The sequence below is a fragment of the Brassica napus genome, chromosome C8 (assembly GCF_020379485.1).
Source record: "Brassica napus cultivar Da-Ae chromosome C8, Da-Ae, whole genome shotgun sequence".
In the NCBI taxonomy this organism is placed as follows: domain Eukaryota; kingdom Viridiplantae; phylum Streptophyta; class Magnoliopsida; order Brassicales; family Brassicaceae; genus Brassica; species Brassica napus.
The window spans coordinates 32,263,729-32,276,333 of NC_063451.1; the positions used below are offsets into that span (position 1 = coordinate 32,263,729).

Genomic DNA, 12,605 nt, shown 5'->3' on the forward strand with positions numbered 1-12,605 from the left:
GGTATTGAATTGAAAAACAAAGAGAGTTCTCGAGAACAACATTGCATAAATTTAAATAAGTCACTTTATGTACTGAAACAATCAGGTCGAATGTGGTACAATAGATTAAGTGAGTACCTCGTGAAAGAGGGCTATAGAAACGACCCGATCAGTCCATGTAGTTTCATAAAGAAATTCGAAAATAAAGGATTTGTGATCATAGCAGTATATGTTGATAATCTGAATATCCTAGGAACCTCTGGAGAGATTTCCCAAACAGTTGAATATCTTAAGAAAGAATTCGAGATGAAAGATCTTCTAAAAACAAAGTTCTGGTTGGGATTACAGCTTGAGTACATTAATGATGGAATCCTTGTGCATCAAATGACATATACAGAAAAAGTACTCAAGAAATTTAATATGGCCGAGTCTCACCCACTGTCGAGCCCCATGGTCGTGAGGTCCCTCGGCCTGGCCACTGATCTGTTCCGTCCCAAGATGGACGATGAAGATGTCCTTGGTCCCGAAGTGCCATATCTCAGTGCCATATGAGCTTTAATGTATTTGGCAAGTCACACATGGCCTGATATATGCTTTGCCGTGAATTTATTGTCTAGATTTAGCTCTAGTCCGACCCAAAGGCACTGGAACGGGATTAAACATGTTCTTTGTTACCTGTAAGGAACGAAAGACTTGGGTCTATTTTATACTAACCATAACAAAGATGGTTTAGTTGGCTTTGCTGATGCAAGTTATCTATCAGATCCACACAATGCTCGATCACAGACATGTTATGTCTTTACACATGGAGGTACGACCATATCATGGCGTTCCATGAAACAGACGATCGCAGCTACATCATCCAACCACTCGGAAATATTGGCCATACACGAAGCCAGTCGCGATGTGTGTGGTTACAGTCCATGACCAACCACATACGAGTTGATTGTGGGATGACCGGGGGCGCAGACGCTCCGACCGTGATGTATGAGGAAAATGCTGCGTGCATTGATCAGCTCAAAGACGGCTACATCAAAGGAGACAGGACGAAGCACATATTGCCTAAGTTCTTCTTCACACACGATCTACAGAAAGCTGGTGAGGTCCAAGCGGTCCAAGTATGTTCCAGCGACAACTCAGCCGACCTGTTCACCAAATCACTTCCGACTTGCACATTCAGAAAGCTCACGCATCAGATTGGGATGCGTCGACTTAAATACCTTTAGTGAGGTTCACATCAGGGGGAGTAATACGTGTTGTACTCTTTTTCCTTGATCATGGTTTTGTCCCATTGGGTTTTCCTGATAAGGTTTTAATGAGGCAACATCCAAAGCGTATTACAAACTCTGAATGGTTATGACATCCAAGGGGGAGTGTTATAAATCATATTGTGGATGTCCATAAAAGGCCCGTCCATGAGAGGCCCATCCGCAGGAGAGAGAGAGAGAGAGAGATAGGCGGCCAGTTCCTTGTTTCCTTTTATCTTATGTGTTTATGATTTGTACTCTTTTCTTTTTATCTATCTTGTAATTTCCATATATAAGCGCACTTTATGTTGTGATTAATAATACAGAAACATAGATTCCACTTTTTAGTCTCACAATAAACTTCAATTTCTATAAGAGATACAAACAAATACAAAGAGATAGAAATTAATAAAATAATGACATCACAAAATTTTAAATCTGTAAACTTTTCTAATGAAATTTTAAAATAATAAGGTATTTGTCAAAACAGGAAAAATTTTGATACGTGAGATTAGGGATAGGGAATAATATGATCAAATCTTTCACAAGCTCATATTTCCCTTATTATTCCCATCATAAATTGATTTAAATGATTTTAACTATTATATTCAGTTACTTAGCTTGGTTCAAACTTAAGAAAAAACAAGTCCAATCTAATTTTTGATTTGGTGTTGGTTTCAGGATTTTAATATAAAATTATAAATACAAATTTTCACTTAAAATAATTATTTTAGACAAAATATATAAGAACAAATTAAACATATTGAAATATTTTTAAATCCAAAATAAATCACATCATATAGACATTAATAATCTGATTTTAACTACCAAATAAACAAAAAAATGAGATTCACATGAGAATGAAATTGTATTTTATTAAATAAACAACCACAATAAAAATGATAATAATTAAATTAAACAATGACCTAAAACATATTCCACAAAAAATTAAAAAAATCAAGACACATTAAAGATAAACATATCAGTTATTAATGTTTGAGAACAATAATTTGAAAATGTATTACGTTCAAGTCTGTCAACTGTCGACCAACCCAAGATTAATACTTTAAATTTTTATGTAAATGCTTAAATGCTTTTTAAAACTTTTATCTTCTTGAAATAAATTATATATTATTACACTTTCTGAATTATTTTTGCTAATTTTGTATTCTCTAACATAAAAAATAACGAAAGCTACTGTTATTTTAATTCAAACAAAAAATATTTATTAAATATAAAAATATGATCTCAATTTTTTTTGTCATTATTTATTTGTTTATAATATCGTTTCAATCTATAATGATTTAAAATATTTTATAAAATTAACATAAATTCATATAAAATAGTTCTTACTATAACTTCCCGCCCGTAGGACGGGCCGACCCTAGTCTTATATAAAGACTCCTTGAGCATGTTCAATGGTCTAACTCATTCTCTACAAGAAATTCTTTAACTAGTTCTCAGACATTGTCTTCTGTTACGGTTGCTAGTCGAACTTTCCTTACTTGGAATCCACATTATCCGATAACCAAACCTTTTTAATTGGATCTACAGTCCTACTATTTATGTACTTATGCTACTACTGCCTCATTCTCAGTTTATAATCATTTTGTCTAAGTTAAAATTTTCTTAGTTAACAAGAAACATTTGATACTCAGAGAAAAAATCAATTTCATTATTCGTTTTTCAAACCAATTTCTTTAAAAATGTGTGTTAGTGATTAAACCCGGCAACTATTTTTCAATTGGAAGAAAACCCATTAATTATTTTTAATGTTTTAATCCCTGAACTTACAAACCGTTAACTCATGTTATCTTCCGTTACAGAATTATAGACGGAGTGATACACCCTAAATTAGGGAAGGATCACTCAGCCGGACTTAAGGATATGAACTCGCCAAAAGGGAGAACTGATGGATTGAATGGTGACACAAGAGGGGCGGAAAGTCTCTTGATACTACCATACTTCAATTGTTGCTTGATATGACGCACAAGTCCAACAAAAGAAGGGTTTCTATCCGTTGCTTGATATGACACACAAGTCCAACGAAATAGAGAAGTTTGCTTGGAACTAACCACACCAAGAAACAAGAAGTGTTCTACAAAGAACAAAGGAGATAAACTCAATAAAAAGGAAAAAAGGTTGTTCTATTTCGTGGCTCATAAGCCCTATTTATATGATTACAAGTTATAGAAATCCAAAGAAGAATGTGCTAAAAACAATGCATTGAAAATAGAAACAAAGACTTGACTAAATAAAGTCTTTGACTGAAACTTGGACTGCGTCTTGATATAGCCAGGACTTTGAAAAGTAAGGAATATGCTCCTTATATGGGCCAAGACATGTTCCTTTGAGGCCTGGTCGAAATCTATCTTTTTTCCTTAGCCAATTTTTATCGGTTTCTCCATTTGGCCCAAACAAGTCTTTCTTTGAATCTTTTTGCAAACCATCAAGCCCAAGGCTTTCTTGGACATTTAGAACATGAATAATCACCTTCGGCATGATTGAATTGGTCGTTGGTTCATCAGAAAGAAGGTTAGCCATTTCCAGCTTCTCGGGTGGTCTGAATTCGCGAGAACTGACGATCACCTTATTTGTAAATGGCATAACTGTCACATATGAACTCCGTTTGATCTGATTCTTCTTCTAGGAGCTCCGTAACTTGGTTGAGAACATTCTCCAAGTGATTTCATGTATAGAAGCCTCGTGCTTTGGAAGATATGAATCAAACAATGAACATATATCTTTCCTGCTTCCCATGATCAAGCCATGCATGTCAGTTTTGCCTGGTGCACTACCCAAGGGTGCATCATTCCCTCCCTCTTGAAAAGGATTGGACCTCAAATCCATTTTACATGTATTAAAAGGAAATGAATCAGGTAAAAAGAATCTAAAGAACGTGTAAAATTTAGTGAAGGAAAATTTTGGAAAGAAACTTCCTTGGAGTTTTGAAGTTGTTTTCCTCAAGTACTTCCGTCTCCAAATCTTAGGCTGATAAGCACGGTTTTTGCTTTCACTTTTCTGAGGAACCTGTTTATCCTGGACACTCAAAACAAACATTAAAATACCAGGATCATATGTGCAAGATGTGTACTTATTCAAATCAGAAATTAAAGTCTCTTTCCCAAGAACATGTAGCACACGTTTCAGCCTTTCAAAATTCACATCAAATAAGTATTAATGACGAGAAGTTTTCAAGGCACGTGTTTGCATAGTTCCTAAAGAATAATTTCAAACATGCACGAGTTCCTCAGATTCATAATACAAAAGTTTTAGTTCAAGATCAGATTCAGAATAAGAATGGATAGGTTTCAAAACAGAATCACCACAAAAATCGGTTTCAGCTCTATATGGTCTCTGTCCCAGCAATGTGCTAACCATAAAATCGTCCAAAGCATATGTGGATGCAAACAAAATTCCAGTGAACAGTTCATGTCCATAAGAACTCAGACTAAAGCTATTTTCTTTGAAGACAAATGAATCAAACGATTTTCTAGCATAGAAAACAGGCTGTTGCAAATCAAGCTCAAACGACTTTTCAAGATGATCTAAACCTTTGCTATGTTCCAAAAACTGATCAGAACTCAAAACAAGATCAGAATGGATGTTATTGCCATTTTGAAAAAGTTTTTGATCAGAATGTTTATCAGGTTCAAACACTTGAAAATAGTTAATCATGTTTTCAAAAATAGAGTTTGAAACACAAAATTCTTTAACTTTGTCAAAACCAAAACGTTTCACATCTTCAGAACTGATCTTAACAAACATTTCAGGCAGAGAATCAATCAAATCAAGTTTCTCACAGAGCTCTTGAATGTCTGTGGACAAAGGCGTAAGAGTTGTGCCTGGATCAAAGAAAAGTTGATTCTCCATGATGATGGACGTGATGCTTAGTGCTTTCTCATCAAAGGTTGGACCAAGATCGTCGTCCAAGTGATCATCTTCCTCATCAAAGATGGGACATAGATCAGCGTCCATGGGTCTTCTGGTGCCAAGAAGCGGTCCTTGATGTGGGTAGTCAAATGGATCTTCTTCAAAATCCTGTGAAGACAAAACAAAACTACTCGGATGCTCCAGTTCAAAACAGGCTAGTCCATTAGTTTCTTCATCATCAAACATAAGATCAGATTCTGAAAAAGGAAGTTCACAATTATCCTCACAAGTCATCAAATTTTCTGTCAGCTCCTCATCATATTCATCAAAAATTGGCAAAGAATCTGAAAAATCTTTTTGATCTTCAAAGTTGTTTTCAGACTTACCTTTGGGCTTTTCACTGATGAATAAGGATGGTTCAGCTACATGTGCACGTGTGGTTGTGCTCTTTTTTTGGATCTTGCTGACGTCCTTGAGGGCTTTCACCACTCCCTCCACAAGGTTGTCACAAAACTCCCGGACTTCAAACAGACTGAAAAGCCTTCTTTGATCAGCTTCAAACATCTTAACCTGAAAATTCTCAAAACAAAAGGTTAACAGATAAAAATAATCCTCACACTTTCAAGTGTTTATCCTCAGCCAAACACGTGTTTCTCTCGGATTTTAGTGGTCACACAAGAGTTTCCTCTCAAAGTTCTAAGAGAAAAAATCAAAGTAACCCAATGAAATCTCCAAGCAAACAAGAGATGAGCACAAGATAAGAAGATAAGAGAATTGGTTTTGAAATCCGTATTAACCACTCCAAGGCTGGATTTCTCCTCAGTCAGCAGGATTTCTCTTCCACCACCTAGCCAAAATCAAACTTTGTTTCTTTTTTTTTTAGAAGAATGGCGATAGGTAAGGTAGTGGCCCGAATTTGAGATAGAAAGAAGAAGAAGTGTTTAGAAAATGAAAGATGAGAAGATGGATAGATAGTACCGGTTGAGTGGCTCTGATACCACTTGATACGCCCTAAATTAGGGAAGGATCACTCAGCCGGACTTAAGGATATGAACTCGCCAAAAGGGAGAACTGATGGATAGAATGATGACACAAGAGGGGCGGAAAGTCTCTTGATACTACCAGACTTCAATTGTTGCTTGATATGACGCACAAGTTCAACAAAAGAAGGATTTTTATTGTACATATTAAAACATGGACCTTCTTCTACACATAACATAATTTGATGTTTTCAAAACTTGTATTTTTATAGATTTTATACTAAATTACATAAACTCGTTTTTAAATATATACTAGACTCGAACCCGCACATCCGTGCGGGTGTTGTATCAATTTAGTAATAAATTAAATTTTTATGAAAATAAATAGCTGTCCTATCTAAACTAAAATTAATATTTAGATTTGAGTAACATAGAACCAAAAATTACTTTTCGAGCATTTTTATTTTAGCTTTATATTTGCATAAAATTTTATAAATATTTTCATGTTTTGTGATATATACTTATTAGTTGATATTAATATCAATTAAATATTATAATATTTAATATTGATATATATTTACAATGAAGTAAACATAGGGGTACAAAATATATGAAGTTAATGAGACTAAATAAAGTTTTAGAGATATTTATATTTCACTTTTATACATTTTAGTTTAAATAAATTTTAAAAATGTAGTATATGAATAAGTATATGAATCATATATGTATATATATATATATATGTATATATATATATATGTATAATAAATCAATTATCAAATCTGATTATCCTATTTTGAGTGTGTCTACAGGTAACAAATATAAAATCTTATCCTTTTTATATGTATTATATGATTTTAGGATAGTATTGGTTTAGCTTATATAAATTCAAAACAATAAATTTAAAATACAATAATTTTGGAAAATAATGATGATTCTTCTGATAAACCAGTAAAGTATCAATATTTTTTCATTCCGGACTCAGTGTAAATATTTAAACAGTCATATTTTATGTATATTAGTTTAGGATCATTATTTGGAAGAGAATGTTAAAGTTAGGATCTCTGAAAATATTTAAAATGCTTTAGTATATTCTGTAATATACCGTACCTTCTATTTAAATTTAAACAAAATGTGTTAACAATTTGAATAAATCTTTTTAATGAAAAATTTTGAATTTATATATACGAAAGTAGTTAAGATTATTAATGTATGTTGTTTAGTAGGTTATGTATACGAAGAATTGCACTTGGTTATGGTCTAAGAAAATGTGTTAAATCAATTGTGTTGTTCATGGATTTTTATTCTTTTTGTGATGAACATGGTGGCTACGAAGAGGATAAATATTTGTAATGATCAGTTTTTGAATTTTCTTATGTTTTGTAATCTCTCCTTTTGATGCCATGTAGATACTGTATTTCAATATGAGATGAAACCTAAAGGATATAATATATTATGTTCAAGAAACTTTCAAATTTTGCCTTATGTTTGATGAAATCAATCAAAATTACATGTTGTAGTTAATAACATAAAGAAGTTTCAAATGGTTATCACCATCGAAATTATATGTAGTAGTTAATACGTAAAGAGGTGTCTCTTTTTGTAAAATTTCAATAGTAAAAGTAATTTGATTACGTAGCCAAGAGTTTGATCCATAAGTAAAATAGATATATATGATTTTTAATATGTTATGTTAGTAAATGAAATGGTTAGTAAATAAAAGGGTTCTCTTATAGTTTAATTAGATGGACTTAGTAGACTTCTAAATAGTAGATAAAAATGGTACTTCTGTTTTAATAGAGAAGATTGTCTTGCACATGTATATAGTATAGTTTGATTTTTTTTCAAATGAGACAATATTTTGTTATGTTTTATTCTATTTAGAAACATATAATATAAACATCTCCCTCCCTCCCTCCCTCCCTCCCTCCATCTCTTTAATTTTTTTTATTATTTTATATAAGTACTTATTCGATACTATTTGTTAGTCAATATAGTATAGAAACCCGATGGATACTTTACAGAAAACAGAAACAGTATAATAACTATATGGAATGAGACTCAATTGACAAAGGTTATTTCAATAATTCAAGCAACAGTCACACAAGGTGGAACTGATGAGCCAACTATGTGGGGGATGGGGGAGGGGGCGTTGGTCTTTTACGGACAGATAATGGAAGGTAAAATGGAAGAATAAAGAGATATAGCACTCTCGAGGGTTTTGAAGGTTTAATGAGGATAAGAAATATAAGATGATGCCTTTCAGCATTATATTCGGAAATAGAAGCTCTCATTTGATAATGGAAAAAATGAAATTTCTGAGACAATTCCATGTCACTTTTGCAACTAGAAATTTTTTATAATTCAAGCAACAGTCACACAAGGTGGAACCGATGAGTCAACTCTGCGGGGGGGGGGGGGGGGGGGGGGGTGTTGGTCTTTTATGGATGAATCATAGAAGGTAAAATGGAAGAATAAAGAGATATAGCACTTTGGAGGATTTTGAAGGTTTAATGAGAATAAAAAATATAAGAGGATGTCTTTCAACATTACATTCAGAAATAGAAGCTCTCATTTGATAATGGAAAATCTGAAATTTCTCAGGCAATTCCATGTCACTTTTGCAACAGATAATTTTCAGAACTGGAAGAATGACATGCGTTTACACCATATTTAGAGGAAATACAAAAGATTGACGAAGAGTTTTAGTTCTATAGAGATCAAGTACGTCTCCAAAACTCAAAATGTAAATGCAGATAATTTAGCACGAGGTGCAAAGAATCAACCATCTTCTTTTATCTACATGAATACATAGTTTCCAGTTTAGCTACCAAAATCTAGATAATCTATTTATGCTGATAACAGAAAAAAAAAATAGTATCATTTGTTATATCTACACATTACATTGTCACGCGGAAAGAAGAAAGTAGTCACTTTGGTGTGAAATTGTCACATTTTTTCTTTACGAAACAGCACATGGGTTAGTTTCTTAAATTGTTTCTTCTCAAAATATATTTATGACAAATTCTCCCACTTTAAAACTCCTATTCTCTTTCTTTTAATTTGTTTAAAAGTTCAAAAGAAGAGGTAACTGAGGAAAGAAACATAAAAACAGATTCGAAGTCTTAAATGGAGAATCGAATCCCGAGCCAAAGGAAGGCCTCGTGCTTATCGGTAATTCCATTCCGGTTTACTGTTAGCACGGTTTTAGTAATAATTCCCGGTTTGATTCAGAAACCCCGATGGGACAAGAGTAGAGAGCAATTACGTAGAATTAGAAAAGAATCTCTCACAGACGACGACGAAGCCGAAGCCGAAGCCGAAGCCGAAGCCGAAGACAGTACAGTAGTTTTCTCTCTCTCTGTCTGTCTCATCTCAACGCTAGCTTTCACTCACACACATTCTCTGTTGCGGAATCACATTGCTTGACGTCACTCTGAGCCAAGTCAGGATTTTTCTGTTTCTCCTCGCAGGTAACTAACTTTCAATAGAAAAGTTTGATCTTTTCTTTTCTGGGATTTCAATCAAGAGTTTCCTTTTCCTACATTCGATTTCTCAATAGATTGTTTTTCTTTTTCTATTTTGGGATCAAATGTGAGAAATAATACAGTGTGGTTGATGCAGAAAGGTTGTTTCTTTGCAGATGAAGGCATCGATGGAAGAAGATGATGAGTGTTTAACCTTAGGAGGTGGTGGTGGTGGTGATAAAGTGAGGAAGATTGAAGTCTCTGGTGGGAATATATCACTTGTTGTTGACTTTAGCGGCTCTTTGACTGGGGCTAGTTCCCACAACGCCCTTGAATCTAATGGGAGTTGTCTGAAGGAGAACCAAACTCAGGAGTCTCTGGTTGGGAATCTTGTATGGGCGATGACCAAATCCAAGAAATGGTGGCCAGGGGAAGTCGTTGGTTACAAAGCTGACGCAAAGGAGAGTTCTTTCATGGTTAGGTATCTTGGCGAGGGGCAGCTTGAATCGTGGTGCGCACCTTCGAAGCTGAGGCCTTTCAAGGAGAGCTTTGAGAGATTGGCCAGTCAAAGAAACGATGTGGGGTTTTTCGTCGCGGTGGAGGAAGCTATGACCTTGTTGAGGAACTCGTTGAGACTTGAGATGACTTGTTCTTGCATGTCTGAAAGGAACGGGAAAAAGCCAGCTCGGAAGACAAAGCCTTTGATCCTGCGTGACTTCTCTCTAGATCGTTTGGAGCCGAAAGAGTTTGTGACTCGGCTGAAGAATCTGGCGGAATGTGTTTCGAGCGGTGGGATACTCGAGGCCACAGTCATGCAGAGTAGGCTATCAGCGTTTTATAGTTTCTGTGGGCATAAGCAGATACCGATGGATCAGCTAAACCAAAACGAGGCTAGGAGAAGTTTCAATGGATCTAAGATGGAAGAGAGTGAGTTCGTTGGTTCTCCATCGGTTGTTGCAGGTAGTCGCAGGAGGAAGTTTCGGAAAGAGTGGTTTAGAAAATTCGTTAGTGAGGTTGACAACGTGTCTGCGAGAGAGGATCTTGTTGACACGTCTCCTTCTGATTTGGTATCTAAACTCAAGCTGCTTGCTGTGGACTCCTCCACGTGTTCAGAGGAGGCTGAGAATGTCGGCCTCTTTGAGTGGTTCTTCTCCAAGTTCAGAATCTCCGTGTTTCACGATGAAAATTCTTACAGAATGCAGTTGGCTAACATGGCTGGTTTCAACGATTTGATGGTAGCTAAAGCTGCAAATCCAGGTACTGAGCTGAGAACCTCCAAGTCAAAAAATGTAGGCAAGTCAAAGATTGGGCCTTTCTGTGGGGTTTCAGTTGCTGGAGCCGAGCAGAAGACATTTGAGTCGCAGAAGATCCCAGAGAAGTCAAAGATTGAGGTTACTGGTGGTGTTTCAGTTGCTAACATTGAGCAGAAGAACTCAGAGAAGTCAAAAATCGAGCTTATTGGTTGTGTTTCAGTTTCTGATACTGAGCAGAAGATCTCTGAGTCGCACGAGAACTCAGAGAGGTCAAAGATGGAGGTTATTGGTGGTGTTTCAGTGGCTAATACTGAGCAGAAGACCTTTGAGTTGCAGAAGAACTCAGAGAAGTCGAAGATCGAGGTTGTTGGTGGTGTTTCAGTTGCTGATGCAGATCAGAAGGCAAATATCAGAGCTGAAAAGTACCGAACATATCATAGGGCCTCTAAGCCAAAGATGCCAGGGCTGAAAACGATCAAAGATACCATTAGTCGCTCAGATTTTTCTAGTTCTGTTGCAAATGAGCCGTCTCTACAAGGGAAAGCTTGTATGGCAGATACACTCAGCAGACCTGCTGCTACCCTTGTACCGGACTTAAACAGTGGAGGCAATGCTTTAGCTTCTGCAGAATCTGACCATTTACAAAAACCGGAGACTTTAGTTCCTCCCAGTCCCCTCCCACAAAAGGAGGAGAGACCATTTTCTGTGATGTTAAACTTTCAGGCGGCGGCAGCAGTAGCAGCAGCAGCTCCACGTTCAATCTACGGAGCCTCGGGAACGGGTTATGTTTCCAGCCTGACAGATTTGGAAAGAAGGTTCACGAGCGCAGATCTTTGCGCTAAAGTCACTGGTACAGAGAAGAAGAAGAGAGGAAGGAAGAGGAAGAATCCAGAAGCTGCACATGCCACTAATGGTATACCTGACTTAAACGGAACAACTAAAGAGCCAGCTTCGGTTCCGCCTCAAGCTGAGCCTACGCAGCGCAGGAAACGTAGGAAGAAAGAGGAGATGCCCAACAGATCAACCAGAGGAATCACAGTTCTCGTCTTGAAGTTTTCCTCAAAAGAGTCGATGCCTTCAAAGGACGACTTAACCTCCATATTCTCCGCGTTTGGCCCTTTGGATGCTTCTGAAATACATGTCTATGAAGAACTTAGTGGAGCAGAGGTTGCCTTTGTGAGTAGTGGCGACGCTGTAGAAGCTGTTAAAAGCTTAGACAAAGCTAACCCATTTGGTGAGAACTTGGTGAGTTTCAGATTACAGCCGAAACTGATAAACGTATACAGAAACATAGCCCCAAGTATGCCGGCAATCTCGCACGTTAGTCCATTACAGAAACCGAAGAATCCACCGATTAGCGTGGAATCCATGAAGCAGAATCTGTTGATGATGACTGCAATGCTGGATAAATCCGGGGATCATTTATCAAGAGAGACAAAGGCAAAACTGAAAAGCGATATCTCTGCTCTTCTGGAGAAGATAAGTTCTATGCCTAGCTCTTCTTCTTCATCTTCCTGAGCAGCCATTGACATATATATCAATGTGAGCTTCTCAGATTTTCCAATGTACCATGCGTTGTAACTGTTTGGACACTATCCGTTCTTGTGTTTCCTGTCTTTAGTTTGGGACCGTAGTTGTAGAATAAGGTTAGGTATTAGAAGATGTTGGTGCTGTTATTAAACAATTTTCACCTTTTTTTTACCATAGAGCTTGAAGCTCTGCAGTTAATTATCTAAACCCTTCAGGGGCAGTTTTCTATAAGTGATGTGAAAACTGTTTTGATGTCGGCTTCATTCTTGGTAATAT

The 12,605-nt window shown here is 36.2% G+C and overlaps 2 protein-coding genes across 4 annotated transcripts; both read left to right on the forward strand.

Annotated features, from left to right (window-relative positions):
* Window positions 1-803: 803 nt before the first annotated feature.
* LOC125591972 lies at window positions 804-1,205 on the forward strand. Its single transcript, XM_048766922.1, has one exon. It carries the CDS (start codon window positions 804-806, stop codon window positions 1,203-1,205), a length of 402 nt encoding a protein of 133 aa, XP_048622879.1.
* A 7,893-nt stretch (window positions 1,206-9,098) lies between these two features.
* Window positions 9,099-12,557, forward strand: LOC111198512 (serine/threonine-protein kinase ATM). 3 transcript variants are annotated; one of them, XM_048764512.1, is made up of 2 exons: window positions 9,099-9,552; window positions 9,708-12,557. In XM_048764512.1, the coding sequence occupies exon 2, from the start codon at window positions 9,723-9,725 to the stop codon at window positions 12,315-12,317; it is 2,595 nt and encodes an 864-aa protein (XP_048620469.1). In that variant the 5' UTR covers window positions 9,099-9,552; window positions 9,708-9,722; the 3' UTR covers window positions 12,318-12,557. The 3 variants fall into 3 exon arrangements, with proteins under 3 accessions (XP_048620469.1, XP_022566014.1, XP_022566013.1); XM_022710293.2 differs by having other exon boundaries at window positions 9,100-9,552; window positions 9,704-12,557; XM_022710292.2 differs by having other exon boundaries at window positions 9,102-9,552; window positions 9,723-12,557.
* The last annotated feature ends 48 nt before the right edge of the window (window positions 12,558-12,605 follow it).

Coding starts and splice junctions, on each gene's coding strand:
- LOC111198512 (XM_048764512.1), top strand. CDS start 9,723: ATGAAGGCATCGATGGAAGAAGATGATGAGTGTTTAACCTTAGGAGGT.
- LOC125591972 (XM_048766922.1), top strand. CDS start 804: ATGGCGTTCCATGAAACAGACGATCGCAGCTACATCATCCAACCACTC.